This window comes from Anomaloglossus baeobatrachus, chromosome 2, assembly GCF_048569485.1.
Source record: "Anomaloglossus baeobatrachus isolate aAnoBae1 chromosome 2, aAnoBae1.hap1, whole genome shotgun sequence".
In the NCBI taxonomy this organism is placed as follows: Eukaryota; Metazoa; Chordata; class Amphibia; order Anura; family Aromobatidae; genus Anomaloglossus; species Anomaloglossus baeobatrachus.
The window spans coordinates 792,577,073-792,595,016 of record NC_134354.1 but is presented as its reverse complement, the minus strand read 5'-3'; the positions used below and the strand labels follow the sequence as shown (position 1 = coordinate 792,595,016).

The 17,944-nt window shown below is 53.8% G+C and overlaps 1 protein-coding gene across 2 annotated transcripts; it reads left to right on the top strand.

Annotated features, from left to right (window-relative positions):
• The first annotated feature begins 1,108 nt into the window (after positions 1–1,108).
• On the top strand, positions 1,109–16,174 carry LOC142292364 (uncharacterized). Of its 2 annotated transcripts, XM_075337682.1 has the most exons (4): positions 1,109–1,305; positions 4,295–6,080; positions 7,262–7,423; positions 15,550–16,174. In XM_075337682.1, exons 1-4 carry the CDS (start codon positions 1,247–1,249, stop codon positions 15,952–15,954), a joined length of 2,412 nt encoding a protein of 803 aa, XP_075193797.1. In that variant the 5' UTR covers positions 1,109–1,246; the 3' UTR covers positions 15,955–16,174. The 2 variants fall into 2 exon arrangements, with proteins under 2 accessions (XP_075193797.1, XP_075193796.1); XM_075337681.1 differs by lacking the exon at positions 1,109–1,305 and having other exon boundaries at positions 1,312–6,080.
• The last annotated feature ends 1,770 nt before the right edge of the window (positions 16,175–17,944 follow it).

Genomic DNA, 17,944 nt, shown 5'->3' with positions numbered 1-17,944 from the left:
TACACCGCCTCCTCCCTGTATACACCTGTGTACACCGCCTCCTCCCTGTATACACCTGTGTACACCGCCTCCTCCCTGTATACACCTGTGTACACCGCCTCCTCCCTGTATACACCTGTGTACACCGCCTCCTCCCTGTATACACCTGTGTACACCGCCTCCTCCCTGTATACACCTGTGTACACCGCCTCCTCCCTGTATACACCTGTGTACACCGCCTCCTCCCTGTATACACCTGTGTACACCGCCTCCTCCCTGTATACACCTGTGTACACCGCCTCCTCCCTGTATACACCTGTGTACACCGCCTCCTCCCTGTATACACCTGTGTGCACCGCCTCCTCCCTGTATACACCGCCTCCTCCCTGTATACACCTGTGTACACGGCCTCCTCTCTGTATATACCTCTGTACACGGCCTCCTCTCTGTATATACCTCTGTACACGGCCTCCTCCCTGTGTATACCTCTGTACACGGCCTCCTCTCTGTATATACCTCTGTACACGGCCTCCTCCCTGTATATACCTCTGTACACGGCCTCCTCCCTGTATATACCTCTGTACACGGCCTCCTCCCTGTATATACCTCTGTACACGGCCTCCTCTCTGTATATACCTCTGCACACGGCCTCCTCCCTGTATATACCTCTGTACACGGCCTCCTCTCTGTATATACCTCTGCACACGGCCTCCTCCCTGTATATACCTCTGTACACGGCCTCCTCTCTGTATATACCTCTGTACACGGCCTCCTCTCTGTATATACCTCTGTACACGGCCTCCTCCCAGTATATACCTCTGTACACTGCCTCCTCCCTGTATATACCTCTGCCTCCTCCCTGTATATACCTCTGTACACGGCCTCCTCCCTGTATTTTCTGTATTTCATCCATTACTTTGTAGTTTCTCACATTTTACCTTAATTTTTAGCTAAACTATTCCCGACCGGAAGCTGTGTTTGGCCACACCCCCCACTTCTAGTGATACCGGAAGTACACCCAACGGAAACCGTTTCCTATTGGTGCAGACTGGAAACGTCACAACCTGTTCCGCCAATGATCCTCCTGTGGGCGGGCCCGTCGCGCAATAGTGATTTCCGGTGAGTGACGTCACACTGCCCTCGGTCAGGATTGTGCGCGCCGCCATCTTTCGCTCGCTCGGCGGTGCTGTTATTCCGTTGCGGTCCGTTATGATAGGAGCCCCGGAGCGCGGCCCGGTGTAGTGTACGGGGACCACACAGCCGCTCCATGTCTCAACTTCCGAGGCCTCCACAGGTCCCGGTGCAGACGCCGCGCTCCTGTCAGAGGTGAGGTGAGGGGGCGGGGAGGGGCCACAGCAGCACAGAGGGTGTCACGTGACCTCTCCCTGTGCTATGGCTCCCTGTACAGTGCGGCCTCAGGCGCGGCCATGTGAGACCCCGGGATGTCACAGCAGCACAGAGGATGTGGTGTGATGTCCCCCCCTACAGTGAGGCATCGGGGGCTGAGTTATGTGGAGACCCCAATATGTAAGGGGAGGGGGCATATCAGTGTGTCCACATAAAGCCCCCGAGGCCTCACTGTAAGGAAGGGGGGGGGACATCCCCCTTAAGCTGCATTCACACATCAGGTTTTTGCTGTGCGGCACAATCCGGCGCTTTGCAGGAAAAAAAATCCGTTTTTTTTTGCCGCCAGGTGCGGTTTTTCCCTCAGACTTTTATTAGCGCCGGATTGTGCCGCATGTACTCGCGTTTGATCCGGTTTTTGCCGGTTGCGGCACAAATCGTCACTCCGGCGGCCGCACAGGACGCAGAGAGGAACGTTTTTTGCCAGCGGCATGGTGCATAATGAAACTCTATGCACACCGAATCCGGTGGCATGCATCAAACGCCGGAAGCATGTACCGGATTGGGTTTTTACTTCTGAGCATGCCCAGAAGTGATAGAAATTCATTGCTTGTAAGAAAATCTCTCTCTCTCTGGCCTAAGAAAATCGGTGCGAGTGGACATCGCATTCCCCTCGGACCAATATTAGCCTGTGTGTCAGCGCACACGAGCGATTATTTTCTCAGCCCTAATCGGACCGAGAAAACAATCGCAGCATGCTACAACTGTAATGCGAGACTCTTTCTCTTGCACCCATTCAAGTGTATGGGGCAAGAAAAAAAATCGCTCTGCACTCACAGTACACCGGTGTACCGTGCATGCAGAGCGAGAGGCGCAATAGCCGGCTACGGAGGAGAGGGATAAATCCCTCCCGCCCCCCGCAGCTGTGCTCCGCTTGCACTGTCGGACCACAGACGCAGGGACACTCGCATGACACTCGGCTGCTGCTGTGCTGCCAGCACGAGCTGAGTATCATGCGAGCATCGCAGTAGTGCCCCGTGTGGCCCCAGCCTCTCTCTCCCTCTCCCCCTCTCACCGATCACGGGCGCGGCGCTGCACGGTTGTCACACTTCTCTGGCGGCTTCTCCTGATTTGTAAATGCCGGCCGCCCATTATTCAATCTCGTATTCACTTCTTTCCCCGCCCACCGGTGCCTATGATTGGTTGCAGGCAGACACGCCCCCACAATGAGTGACAGCTGTCTCACTGCAACCAATTACAGCCGCAGGTGGGCGGGTCTATATCTTTCAGTAAAATAAAAAAAAAAAACAGCGTGCGGTCCCCCCAATTTTGATACCAGCCAAGATAAAGCCACACGGCTGAAGGCTGGTATTCTCAGGATGGGGAGCTCCACGTGGGATGGGGAGTGCAAACTGTGCGGGAATAATGAGTGCGGGAGTACCGGGGTGTGTGCGGTGATGATGGGGTCTCTCCCTCTCGCTCAGCTTTAAAAAAAAAATAAATAAAACGGATCAGTCGCATCAGTTTTTACACACTCTGAGACTGATCCGGTGTATGTGCGGGGATGATGAGTGCGGGAGTGCCGGTGTATGTGCGGGGATGATGAGTGCGGGAGTGCCGGTGTATGTGCGGGGATGATGAGTGCGGGAGTGCCGGTGTATGTGCGGGGATGATGAGTGCGGGAGTGCCGGTGTATGTGCGGGGATGATGAGTGCGGGAGTGCCGGTGTATGTGCGGGGATGATGAGTGCGGGAGTGCCGGTGTATGTGCGGGGATGATGAGTGCGGGAGTGCCGGTGTATGTGCGGGGATGATGAGTGCGGGAGTGCCGGTGTATGTGCGGGGATGATGAGTGCGGGAGTGCCGGTGTATGTGCGGGGATGATGAGTGCGGGAGTGCCGGTGTATGTGCGGGGATGATGAGTGCGGGAGTGCCGGTGTATGTGCGGGGATGATGAGTGCGGGAGTGCCGGTGTATGTGCGGGGATGATGAGTGCGGGAGTGCCGGTGTATGTGCGGGGATGGTGAGTGCGGGAGTGCCGGTGTATGTGCGGGGATGGTGAGTGCGGGAGTGCCGGTGTATGTGCGGGGATGGTGAGTGCGGGAGTGCCGGTGTATGTGTGGGGATGGTGAGTGCGGGAGTGCCAGGGTGTGTGCTGGGATGATGGGGTCTCTCCCTCTCGCTCAGCTTTAAAAAAAAATAAATAAATAAAACGGATCTGTCGCATCAGTTTTTACACAATCTGAGACGGATCCGCTGCATCAGGCAAAAACTGGATTGTGCCTGATTGCAAAAAACTGATGTGTGGAAGCAGCCTTACAGTGAGGTATCGGGGGCTGAGTTATGTGGAGACCCCGGGATGTCACAGCAGCACAAAGGATGTGGTGTGACCCCTGAGGCATCGGGGGCTGAGTTATGTGGAGACCCCAATATATCCCCCCGATTTACAGTGAAGCCTCGGGAGCTTAGTTATGTGGAGACCCCGATATGTCCCGTCCCCCCCCCCTTACAGTGAGGCATCGGGGGCTGTTTATGTGACTACCCCAATATGTCCCCCCTACAGTGAGGCATCGGGGGCTGAGTTATGTGGACACCCCAATATGTCCCCCCCCCCCCCATCCTTACAGTGAGGCCTTGGGGGGCTGCGTTATGTGTTGACCCTGATATGCCCCCCCCCCTTACAGTGAGATATCAGGGGCTGTGTTGTGTGGAGACCCCAATATGTTTCCCCCCAGTCTTTGAGGCCTCAGGAGCAGTGCTATGTGAGACCCCAATATCCCCCCCCCCTTACAGTGATGCCTCAAGAGCTGTTATGAAGACCTTCAATAGTCCCTTTCCCCCCTACAGTGAGGCCTCATGTCGCGGATGAGATCCGGTTCGGGGGTCTCACCAGGAGCTCGGGGTTGTTTCCCGCACACGCGGCCGAGCGCGTGGATCCTGCGGATCTTAGTAACTTGTCTCTTTCTCTCCAGTCTCACAGGCTGCTTCTATCAAGTCGTGCAGAGCACCGGACCGCAGGGGACCAATGTGTTGAATCTCCTCCCCATACTAAGGCCTAACTTTAAGCCTCCCCCTGCTGCGCCTCCTCTCCTCCCACCCAGCGCTCCAGCCCTCCATGTACCCCCGGCGGTGGTAGCCTCCCCTGCACCGCCGGCCTCCGTCGTATCCCGCCCCAGCCCTGTGACTGTGCCGCTGGTGCAGACACCCACCTTGGGGAATTATTTCATCTCGACACAAGGCAGCACCCTCCACGTGGAGAATCAGCTCCCAGTGTACAAGGAAGCGACCTTGTTGTTGGATCGAGGGCAGCTGACTCTTCCTGCAAATTCTGTTCCTGGAAATCCTCCGACTTTCATCATGGTGAACACCAAGCCGACCAGTCCCATAAAGCCGCTCCCCTCCGGACACTCCCTGCAGATTCCCGCTCACGCCGAGGTAATATCCGTTCCTGTCTCTTCCCTGCCCGCCTCCATCCAGCAGAAGATCCTGCCCCAGGCAAGTGTTAGCGGTGCCAGCAAGATCCCCTCCGTCATTTATGTGTCGCCGGTAAATACGGTGAAGGCCGGCAATGCCCGGAGCGCCCAGCCTGACCCCAGCCCCGAAACCAAGTCTCCACCGCTGACCGTGCAGCCCTCCGAAGGCAGCCAAGCCAACAAAGGCCCCATGAAGTGGGTCGTTCAGGAGAACCAGGAATCGGCCTCCTGCCTCGTCCCTGTGAAATCCTCCAATGACACCGCCTCCAAAATCCTGCAGATGCTGACCAATACCAAGATGGAGAACGTGACCAACCCCGACCACTCCAAGGTGCAAATCAAGGAAAACGCCCTCGTCATGTGCAACAATAAGATCTTCTTCTTAACGAAGAAAGGAACAGAGATCCTAAACGCCGGGGCGGCCAAAATCCCAGAACCCCCGCTGCACGCGACACCATCGAAACCCGCCACAGAGATGAAGCCTACGAAAGAGCTGTCCAATAAAGTGGTGCAGGTGGTGCTCGCCAAAAACAATTCTCCCCCCAAAGAGTCGCTGCAGTCCAATGTCATCAGCACCGCCAAACCCAAAAGAAAGAGTTCCACCCCCCGAGCCTTCAGAGACGACACCAGCGCCCTCTACAGTCCCGGGGACAGCGGCAGTAACGTGTGGAGAGAGCAGTGGGGCACACCCTCGAGGCCCACCACTACCACCGCCGTGAGCACTGACTTCGCTGTGAGCACCCCTGCCGCCAGGACCACCGCTGTGTACACCCCTGCCGCCAGGACCACCGCTGTGTACACCCCTGCCGCCAGGACCACCGCTGTGTACACCCCTGCCGCCAGGACCACCGCTGTGTACACCCCTGCCGCCAGGACCACCGCTGTGTACACCCCTGCCGCCAGGACCACCGCTGTGTACACCCCTGCCGCCAGGACCACCGCTGTGTACACCCCTGCCGCCAGGACCACCACTGTGTACACCCCTGCCACCAGGACCTCTGGTGGTGGCACTACCGCCGCTAGTACTTCCGGTCTGAACGCTGCTGATGCCAGGACATCCAGTCTGAGCATTGATGCCGCCGGCACCATTGGTGTGGATCCTGCTGCCATCAGGACCTCCGCTGTGAGCACCCCTGCCGCCAGGACCTCCGCTGTGAGCACCCCTGCCGCCAGGACCTCCGCTGTGAGCATCCCTGCCGCTAGAACCTCCGCTGTGAGCATCCCTGCCGCTAGAACCTCCGCTGTGAGCGCCTCTGCTGTGGGCAACGCCTGGATAAGTGACCAGGTGGGCGCTACTTTGGTGCTGCAAGTGACCCGAGTTTTCTTCTCATGCCTTTCCCGTTACCCCGTATTTTTCCGTCTCTTCCTCATTTTTGCAGGACGAGTTTCTGTCTTGAGCGACACCATTCATTACAGAAAAGACTGAAAAACGGGGAAAAATAATTCCCAGTGCAGAGACATTCTAAAATAAAAATCCGACTTCTGCTGTGGTTGTGCGGTGAGACGACGATTCTCCCGGTCACTGCCGTCACGCCAACACCAGACTTTTTTTTATTTTTTTTTCCGTTTAGGTGGAAAGAGACCCAGAAGGTTTTATTTTTCAGTGGCCGGCGGCGCGGCAGGAGGCCGTGATTTTCGTGTGGCGCGCCGGGGTTTTCATTGCCACCGTTCCTGGGTTAGATGCGACACTCTGGTCACTTTTTATTGCATTTGACCCCCTATAAAACACCCCGTAAAGTGACCTTTTTTGATTTTTATTTCTATTACCCCCTATCTGTTTTAGATTTTGTTTTCTGTTTTAGAATTTTTAATCTTGTTTTGTTATGAAGTTTTTTGTTTTTTTTTATCTGCATATTTTCCGAGTTTTTATGTAATCACATTCTGATTGTCAGCAGAATTAATGGACTGCAGCGATCGGAGCAAACTCTGGTCACTGCTGTTAGTCAGATGCCGGCACCGTACACAGGAACCTGATGGGACATAGTATTTCCACCCTGGCAGGAAGGGGTTAAGCCTGTTTTCTCCCCTAAGAAATGCGATTGAAGCGTCGTATGGATTTTTTTTGTTCTCCACCCAAATGAAAAGAAAAACATGTATAAGTTCGTTCTCATGCTACCGGCGCTGACCTGGAGAATCGAGTTACCACCTCATTGTTACCGCACAGTGAGCAACAGAAAACATAATGGGAGAATTTTTACATTTTATTCCCCCCCCAGATTTCAGTACATTATATGATAGTGGTGACGTTCAAAACCGGCCTCAAAAAAGGTTTCCTACAGCGATGGGGACGGAAATGTTAAATGTTATGACTCCTCGGGGGACGAGAAGGGGGGAAAAAGTGCAAAAGTGAAAGTTTTTGTGTCAAAGGGGTGTGGCCTAAATAAAAATGGGTGTGGCTTGAAATGTGCCATGATAAAGTCACCTGTGACGTAACGTTGCGGACATTAATTTCTGTTTCTTTTGCAGCCGCTCCCCGAGTCCCAAAAGACAGAAATCGCAGCAATTCCACAGACCCCTGAGGGGACCGCGATGGATGAGAACAGCTGGAGGCTGAAATATGGGTTATTGAAGGAGGAAAAGATTATCCTGAAGAGGCTTCCCCTGATCGGGGCGAAGGGCACGTCCGCGGTGAGTGACGGCGGCACCTTTATCCCTCCCTCCTTCCTACACTAACTGGGAACCAATCACAGCACTCCTGCTGACGGGAGGAGCAAAGCAAGGACAGCTCAGCCAATCAGCTGTGAAATAGGTGAACACTCCCTTCATTCCAATCAATGGGGGGTGGAGCCACTGCCTGCGCCTCATTGATGGGAGGATCCATGCGTTACGGGGGGGGCGGATTGTAATAGGATGAAACGCGTTGATTAAGGAAATCAAAGGGTCCAAGTTCAGTAAAGGGCACAAGGTGCGACATTCACTGAACGTCCTTCTGCGCTGATTCCTACCTAGATGAGGCGGTGCCTAAAGGATCCAGAAATGAGGCAAAAAGTATCCGGAGGGCACTGATTTCACCTGTCTGCTTACAATGTCCCCCAGTGCTAAACCTTAGGATTAAGAATATGATTAGCGCCCCAATAATGTGGCCAGAAAGAGCCTTCAGCTGTCGCGGGCTCTGCCCTGGAAGGCTTCTTGACGTTGCATTGTCTGGCGCACATTCACTTTTGGTGTTAACCCCTTACTGACATATACTGGCTCCCTGACTCAGATACAGGCTCAGGAGGTGAGCCCGCAATCTCCGCCAGCAGAGGATGTCCGTGATATTCAGCCATCAACTGTTACTTTGTAAATGCCGCTGTCACTCTCTGAAACTGGCATTTAATGCACATCGGGGGAGGGGTGCTGTTCTATCGTCACGATCGTGTGGTGCCGACGTATTGTCAAGTGATGACCCCGTCTGTCTTCGCATTACTGCTGTGATCACCGGCATTCACAGGAGACTGATCTCTATATACAGACGCTGCGGCGTTGCTGTATATAGAACCTCCGAGGGGACTATAAATATAGCTCAAAGGAGAAATAAAATGTATGAAAACAAAATAAAGAAAACATAAAACTTCATATCCCCCTCCTTAGCACATTATACAAAAGAAAAACACAATGCACATATTTTGCATCGCTGCGTTAAAAAAAATTAAATTTATCAAAATATAAAATAAATTCATGTGACGAGTAACCGGCGTAACGAGAAAAAATTCAATCGAAGTTTTTCGTCCGCTGCAATAACAGGAAAAAATGTAATAACAGGTGATGGAAACATTGTATAAATCCCAAAATAATGTCAATAAAAGCATCAGCTCAGGGTGCAAAAAAAAACACACACACACACCCAGATCCAAAAAGTGAAAACGTTACGGCTCTCGGAAAGTCGGGACACAAGCGGGGAGGGGAGGGGTTTTCACCATATAAAAGGAAAACTGTAAATGTTTGGTGTGTGTAGTCGCACTGCCCGGAGAATCACACAGTTTTATGGTAAAAGGACCTTTGGAAATAATAAAACAAACCGCAGCAGAGACGCAGCGTCCTCCTGCCCATAAATCCGATCTATCGGAGTAAACAGCGTAATGAGGGAAAAGAGCTAATCTCCAGAATTCTGTGGGGGGGGGGGTGGTTGCCATCCCAAAAAATGTGATAAAAGCACAAAGATCAATGGAGACATCGACTCAATATACACCGCAGATCCATAGACCGAACACGTTACGGTTTTCGAAATATCGCAACACCATCTTTCTTCAGCGCTCTATTGGGAGACCCAGACGATTGGGGTATAGCTACTGCCCTCCGGAGGCCACACAAAGCACTACACTAAAAAGTGCAAGGCCCCTCCCCTTCTGGCTATACCCCCCCGTGGTATCACGGGTTCTCCAGTTTTCAAGCTTTGTGCGAAGGAGGTCAGACATCCACGCATAGCTCCACAGATTTTAGTCAGCAGTAGCTGCTGACTATTTCGGATGGAAGAAAAGAGGGCCCATATAGGGCCCCCAGCATGCTCCCTTCTCACCCGTGGATGGTGTTGTAAGGTTGAGGTACCTATTGCTGGTACAGGGGCTGGAGCCCCACATGCTGTTTTCCTTCCACATCCCCTTGTAGGGCTCTGTGGAAGTGGGATCCTGCCGGCCTCTAAGCTCTGACGCCGGGCTCCATCCACAGACCCAGTTGAACCTGATGGATATGGAGCAGGAGTACAATCAGGGACATGGCCCTGCATCATACAGGTACTCTGTGTCCCCGGCAGGCACAGACATACTCCGGGCTGGCTGGGTGTTGTAGTGCGCCGGGGACCGTAACGACTGAGTTGGTGTTCCTGCAGTTTACTGGGGGACTTTTGTGTTGTGGGAACGCAGCGCCGACCCCCACTGGTCCGGCGGCGCTGCTGTGACTTGTAGTGCGCCGGGGACACGCCGACCGCGCTTTTACGGCGGCGGCGTTTATAAATCCAGTCCCCGGCTTTTGCGGCCTAGCTCCGCTTCGTTCCCGCCCCCACCCTGTCAATCAGGGTAGGGGAGAGACGCTGTTTCGCAGCAGCGACGAGGGCTGGAGCCTGATTTACATGCTCCAGCCCTCTCACTAGGCACAGAGGGAAGCAGGCTTCCCGCTCTTAGCCAGGAACGCCCAGGGCCCGCCCCCCCTCCTCTCCCAGGACGCCGGCAGCCATTACATGCAGTCTGGCTGGAGGAAGGACGCAAGGCTCTGGGAGACCTGGACTAGGGGGCTTTTGGCGACCACACACCCGCTCTTAAGCGGGCGGTAAGCGGCATTTCAGCTGGCACCTCTAGTGCCTCAGTGTGTATTGGTGTACTGTGTCACCAGATATATATATTTATTTATTTCTTGCACTGTGAGGTCGCTTCCTGGCTGGATACCCCAGATCGCTCTGAGGAGGCAGCAACATGTCATCCACAAAACGCAAGGCTGCCAAGGCTAGGGCTGTGTACACTGCGTGTGCTGCATGTGGGGCTGCTCTACCAGCAGGCTCCGATGACCCCCATTGTGTGCAATGCTCCGATCCGGTGCTGCTTCGCCAGCCGAAGTCCGGAGGGGTAGTGACCCAGGCTGAGACGCTTGTAAGTCCTGCCCCGGTGTCAGGGACAGACTTTGCAGTTTTTGCTGATGGAATGTCTGTGACTATGGCAAAAATCCTTGAAACTTTGCAATCCATGACTGGGGCTCAGTCTATGGACACGGCGAGGTCTCTGTCCTCTAATCCCCCTCAGTTGGAATTAATCCAGACTGCAAGGGGGTCCCCGGCTTCCCAGGCTGAGTATTATGACTCAGATGATAGCCCCAGCCACCCTAAGCGAGCTCGCTGGGAAAGACCCTCAACGTCATCACACTGCTCAGGGTCTCAGCGCAATCAGTCGCCCTGTGATGCGTCTGAAGAGAGTGATCAGGAGTCTTATCCTGGAACCCCTCTCAATCTGGATACCCCGGATGGGGACGCCATGGTAAACGAGCTTATCTCAGCCATCAATAGACTGTTGGATATTTCTCCCCCAGCCCCTTCAGCAGAAGAGGCAGCTGCAGAGCAGGAGAAGTTTCGTTTCCTCTATCCCAAGCGTAAATTGAGTGCTTTCTTGGATCACTCTGACTTCAGAGAGTCAATCCAGAAACACGACGCTCATCCAGAAAGGCGTTTCTCTAAACGTTCTAAGGATACACGTTTTCCTTTCCCCCCTGATGTGGTCAAGCGCTGGACCCAGTGTCCAAAAGTAGACCCCCCGATTTCCAAACTTGCAGCTAGATCCATAGTTGCAGTGGAGGATGGCGCTTCACTTAAGGATGCCAATGACAGACAGATGGACCTTTGGTTAAAATCTGTCTATGAAGCTATCGGCGCGTCGTTTGCTCCAGCATTCGCAGCCGTATGGGCACTCCAAGCTATTTCAGCTGGTTTAGCAAAAGTGGATGCTATCATACATCCAGCGGTGCCGCAAGTGGCGTCCCTTACCTCGCAGATGTCTGCGTTTGCGTCTTACGCTATCAATGCGGTCCTAGAATCTACCAGCCGCACCTCAATGGCGTCCGCCAATTCGGTAGTTTTGCGCAGAGCCTTGTGGTTAAAGGACTGGAAAGCAGATGCTGGTTCCAAAAAATGTTTAACCAGCTTGCCTTTATCTAGAGATAGACTGTTTGGCGAGCCATTGGCTGACATCATTAAACAGTCCAAGGGTAAAGATTCTTCCTTACCCCAGCCCAGATCAAGCAAACCTCAGCAGAAAAAATGGCAGCAGAGGTTTCAGTCCTTTCGAGGTTCGGGCAAGACACAATTCTCCTCGTCCAAAGGGACTCAGAGGACGCAAAGAGTCTCAGATTCCTGGCGGGCTCACGCACGCCCCAAGAAAGCAAATGGAGGAACCGCTTCCAAAGCGGCTACCTCATGACTTCCAGCCCCCCCCCTCCGCACCTCCGGTCGGGGGCAGGCTCTCCCGCTTTTCCGACATTTGGATGTCACAGGTCAAAGACCGGTGGGTGACAAACATTTTGTCTCGCGGGTACAGAATCGAGTTCAGTTCTCGTCCTCCAGCTCGGTTCTTCAGAACCTCCCCACATCCAGACCGAGCAGATGCCCTGCTGCAGGCGGTGGACTCCCTAAGAGCGGAAGGAGTAGTGGTTCCTGTACCGCCTCAGGAACAAGGGCGAGGGTTTTACTCCAATCTCTTTGTGGTTCCAAAAAAGGACGGCTCGTTCCGTCCTGTTCTGGATCTAAAGCTGCTCAACAAACATGTGCACGCCAGACGGTTCCGGATGGAAACCCTCCGCTCTGTCGTTGCCTCAATGTCTCAAGGAGACTTCCTTGCCTCAATAGACATCAAAGATGCTTATCTCCACGTGCCAATTGCTACAGAACATCAACGTTTTCTACGTTTTGTGATAGGAAACGACCATCTTCAGTTCGTAGCTCTGCCATTCGGTCTGGCGACAGCCCCCCGGGTCTTCACCAAGGTCATGGCGGCGGTGGTAGCAGTCTTGCACTCTCAGGGACACTCGGTGATCCCTTACCTAGACGATCTACTTGTCAAGGCACCCTCTCAAGAGGCATGCCAACTCAGTCTACATGCTACGCTGGAGACTCTACAGACGTTCGGATGGATCATCAACTTTCCAAAGTCGAATCTGTCACCGTCAGTCGCTAACGTATCTTGGCATGGAGTTTCATACTCGAGCAGCGAGAGTGAAGCTTCCGCTGAACAAGCAGCGGTCCCTACAGACAGGGGTGCAATTCCTCCTTCAAGGCCAGTCGCACCCCTTACGGCGCCTCATGCACTTCCTCGGGAAGATGGTGGCAGCCATGGAAGCAGTTCCCTTTGCGCAGTTTCATCTGCGCCCACTTCAATGGGACATTCTCCGCCAATGGGACGGGAAGTCAACGTCCCTGGACAGGAAAGTCTCTCTTTCCCAGACGGCCAAGGACTCTCTACAATGGTGGCTCCTTCCCACCTCATTGTCTCAGGGAAGATCCTTCCTGCCCCCATCCTGGGCAGTGGTCACGACAGATGCGAGTCTGTCAGGGTGGGGAGCAGTGTTTCTCCACCACAGGGCCCAGGGGACGTGGACTCCGCAGGAGTCCACCCTTCAGATCAATGTTCTGGAAATCAGGGCAGTGTATCTTGCCCTACTGGCCTTCCAACAGTGGCTGGAAGGAAAGCAGATCCGAATCCAGTCGGACAACTCCACAGCGGTGGCATACATCAACCACCAAGGAGGGACGCGCAGTCGGCAAGCATTCCAAGAAGTCCGGCGCATTCTAATGTGGGTGGAGGACACAGCATCCACCATATCCGCGGTTCACATCCCAGGCGTAGAAAATTGGGAAGCAGACTTCCTCAGTCGCCAGGGCATGGACGCAGGGGAGTGGTCCCTTCACCCGGACGTGTTTCAGGAAATCTGTCGCCGATGGGGAGTGCCGGACGTCGACCTAATGGCGTCCCGGCACAACAACAAGGTCCCGGCATTCATGGCGAGGTCGCGCGATCAAAGAGCTCTGGCGGCAGACGCATTAGTTCAAGATTGGTCGCAGTTCCGGCTCCCATACGTCTTCCCACCTCTGGCACTCTTGCCCAGAGTGTTACGCAAGATCAGATCCGATTGCAGCCGCGTCATACTCGTCGCCCCAGACTGGCCGAGGAGATCGTGGTATCCGGATCTGTGGCATCTCACGGTCGGTCGACCGTGGTCACTGCCAGACCGACCAGACTTACTGTCCCAAGGGCCGTTTTTCCATCAGAATTCTGCGGCCCTGAACCTGACTGTGTGGCCATTGAGTCCTGGATCCTAGCGTCCGCAGGATTATCTCAAGGAGTCGTAGCCACAATGAGACAAGCTAGGAAGTCAACGTCTGCTAAGATCTACCACAGAACGTGGAAGATTTTCTTATCCTGGTGCTCTGCACAGAGAGTATCCCCTTGGCCATTTGCATTGCCCACCTTTCTTTCCTTCCTGCAATCGGGGTTGGAAAAGGGCTTGTCGCTCAGCTCCCTTAAAGGGCAAGTCTCGGCACTATCTGTGTTTTTTCAGAAGCGTCTAGCACGTCTTCCTAAGGTGCGCACGTTCCTACAGGGGGTCTGTCATATTGTGCCCCCGTACAAGCGGCCGTTAGATCCATGGGATCTGAACAGAGTACTAGTTGCTCTGCAAAAGCCGCCCTTCGAGCCTCTAAAGGACGTTTCCTTTTCTCGCCTGTCACAGAAAGTGGCGTTTCTTGTTGCGATCACATCGCTTAGGCGAGTGTCTGAGCTGGCAGCTCTGTCATCCAAGGCTCCCTTCCTGGTGTTCCACCAGGACAAGGTAGTGCTGCGCCCCATTCCGGAGTTTCTCCCTATGGTCGTATCCTCGTTTCATCTTAATCAGGATATATCCTTGCCTTCCTTTTGTCCTCATCCGGTTCACCGGTATGAGAAAGACTTACGTTTGCTAGATCTGGTGAGAGCACTCAGAATCTATATTTCTCGCACGGCGCCTATCCGCCGTTCAGATGCACTTTTTGTCCTTGTCGCTGGCCAGCGCAAGGGGTCGCAGGCTTCTAAAGCCACCCTGGCTCGATGGATCAAAGAACCAATTCTGGAAGCCTACCGTTCTGCTGGGCTTCCGGTTCCTTCAGGGCTGAAAGCCCACTCAACCAGAGCTGTGGGTGCGTCCTGGGCTTTGCGACACCAGGCTTCGGCTCAACAGGTGTGCCAGGCAGCTACCTGGTCGAGTCTGCACACTTTCACCAAACATTATCAGGTGCATACCTATGCTTCGGCGGATGCCAGCTTAGGTAGAAGAGTCCTGCAGGCGGCAGTGACATCCCCGTAGGGGAGGGCTGTTTTGCAGCTCTAACATGAGGTATCTCTTTACCCACCCAGGGACAGCTTTTGGACGTCCCAATCGTCTGGGTCTCCCAATAGAGCGCTGAAGAAGAAGGGAATTTTGTTACTTACCGTAAATTCCTTTTCTTCTAGCTCTTATTGGGAGACCCAGCACCCTCCCTGTTGTCCTTCGGGATTTTTTTGTTGTTTGCGGGTACACATGTTGTTCATGTTGAACGGTTTTTCAGTTCTCCGACGTTATTCGGAGTTAATTTGTTTAAACCAGTTATTGGCTTCCTCCTTCTTGCTTTGGCACTAAAACTGGAGAACCCGTGATACCACGGGGGGGTATAGCCAGAAGGGGAGGGGCCTTGCACTTTTTAGTGTAGTGCTTTGTGTGGCCTCCGGAGGGCAGTAGCTATACCCCAATCGTCTGGGTCTCCCAATAAGAGCTAGAAGAAAAGGAATTTACGGTAAGTAACAAAATTCCCTTCTTTTGGAAGAAATAAATGGCGCTTTTAATAGGCGCGTTAGCCGAACATAAGTAGCGCGTGCACAAGACTCCAGAAGTGTCATCGGCTTCTCGGAGACTCCGGAGAGATCTTGAGGTTTTGTGACACGACACAGAAAAATCGCAACGTGTGCACGAGGCCTGATTGACGTCCAGTGCGGAGTCACTTGTGTAATTGGGTTTAGTTATACATCCTGCGCCGTCTCGTCTTCTCTGTTGATCGCTGGCCACAGCAGACCGTAGAGGAATGATTTTTTTTATATGCCATTATAGGCAATTTTACGTAATACATCTCTAACTGCTTAGACACTGCGATTGCTGCGGCACCTAAGGGGTTACATTGCACCAAATGGAGGGAGCGTCAATGACTGGAGCGGTCGGTGGTGTAACGCGTGTCGTTTACTTAATTTGGCTACAAATCTTTTTTTTTTTTTTTTTTTTCTCTCCCTCTTCTATAGGCTCCAGTAGAGACAGAGAAGAACCAACTGAAACGAAAGTCATCGCAGACCGAGGACGACACAAAGATGCAGAAGAGATGGGACAGCGGCGACATCAACCAGAACTCGCTGGACCCGGAGGTTTCCGCAGACCCTCCATCACCTGCATCCGGGGTGGAGGACACACACGAATCAGACCCCACCTGGTCCTACCACGACCCCCCCAACCCCCCGGACACAGCAGATTTCCAGGTCAGTCAGGACACCGCAGGACATTTCAGCAACGTTCTGCTCCCAAGTGCAAGATTTCACATCGACTCCAAGTATTCTGATGAAACGACCAAGGACGAGAAAATCCAGAGACTGAAGGAAGTGTTAAAGGAGCGCGAGAACGCGCTGGAGGAGCTGCGCCGGCAGACGATGTGACTCTCCGCAGACGATGTGACTCTCCGCAGACGATGTGACTCTCCGCAGACGATGTGACTCTCCGCAGTCGTCTTCCCCTGCAGGAGGAGGCGGCGTCGTTGTTGTTTTCTTGTCCCTTGAAGAAGTTTCTGGGACACTTTAGCGGTTGTGAATTTCTGGTAACTTGTTACTGTTTTTTTTAGTGCATGTTTCTAAAAATTAAAGGAAAAAAGTTTTGGTCTGCGGCGTCTGACATCTCCAGCTTCATGAGCCGTGCCCAGGACGGCGGCCATACTTGTACCAGGGCTTTGTTGTTTTATTTGGCCAATGACCCTTTATCCTGTTATCTGCCGGCTGTCAGTGAATAGAAAGATTATATCCCGAACACCAGGGGAAGGTCTCGGGTGCCATATAGAGATGTGTAGAAGTGTGCGGTCAGACACATTGGTGCACGCGACACGTAAGAACAAAGCCCAACATTTCACTCTATGACCTCCAAGGCCTTCAGTATTTCAGCAGCGTCATGTTACCGGCTCCCTCAGGAGCAAATCCTACAAGGGGCAGTTTTATGTTCTCCACTGTTTTTTTTTTTTTGTTTTTTTTTCTTTTTTCATTTTTACCTTCAGAGCTGTGCAAAAGTTTTAAGCAGGTGTGTAATAAATGCTGTAGGGTCAGAAGGCTTATATACTGAAGGGTTAATAATTTATTGTATAAAGTAAGAAAATGCAAAGTGACTGAAGAAAGGAGAAATGTAAATGCCAGTGTGTGTTCTGTGCCTTCCTATTGCCTCCATCCTCAGTATCTAGTAAATTCACATCCCCTTTATCCTCAGTATTCGATAACTGCCCGTCGTCCCCTTCGTCCTCGATATTTGTGACCACCCGTCTCTTTCGTCCTCGATATTTGTGACCACCCGTCTCTTTCGTCCTCGATATTTGTGACCACCCGTCTCCTTCGTCCTTGATATTTGTGACCGCTTTTCGTCTCCTTCGTCCTCGGTGTCCGGTGACTGCCCGTCGTCTCCTTCGTCCTCGGTTTCCGGTGACTGCCCGTCGTCTCCTTCGTCCTCTGTGTCCGGTGACCGCCTGTCGTCTCCTTCGTCCTCGGTGTCCGGAAACTGCCCGTCTCCTTTGTCCTCGATATTTGTGACCGCCTGTCGTCTCCTTCGTCCTCGGTGTCTGGTGACTACCCGTCGTCTCCTTCGTCCTCAGTGTCCGGTAACTGCCCGTCTGCTTTGTCCTTGATATTTGTGACTGCCCGTCGTCTCCTTCGGTGTCCGGTGACTGCCCGTCGTCTTCTTCGTTCTCGGTGTCTGGTGACTGCCCGTCGTCTCCTTTGTCCTCGATATTTGTGAATGCCCGTCGTCTCCTTCGTCCTCGGTGTCCGGTGACTGCCCGTCGTCTCCTTCGTCCTCGGTGTCCGGTGACTGCCCGCCGTCTCCTTCGTCCTCGGTGTCCGGTGACTGCCCGCCGTCTCCTTCGTCCTCGGTGTCCGGTGACTGCCCGCCGTCTCCTTCGTCCTCGGTGTCCGGTGACTGCCCGCCGTCTCCTTCGTCCTCGGTGTCCGGTGACTGCCCGCCGTCTCCTTCGTCCTCGGTGTCCGGTGACTGCCCGCCGTCTCCTTCGTCCTCGGTGTCCGGTGACTGCCCGCCGTCTCCTTCGTCCTCTGTGTCCGGTGACTGCCCGCCGTCTCCTTCGTCCTCGGTGTCCGGTGACTGCCCCTCGTCTCCTTCGCCCTCGGTGTCCGGTGGCTGCCCGTCGTCTCCTTCGCCCTCGGTGTCCGGTGGCTGCCCGTCGTCTCCTTCGCCCTCGGTGTCCGGTGACTGCCCGTCGTCTCCTTCGCCCTCGGTGTCCGGTGACTGCCCGTCGTCTCCTTCGCCCTCGGTGTCCGGTGACTGCCCGTCGTCTCCTTCGCCCTCGGTGTCCGGTGACTGCCCGTCGTCTCCTTCGCCCTCGGTGTCCGGTGACTGCCCGTCGTCTCCTTCGCCCTCGGTGTCCGGTGACTGCCCGTC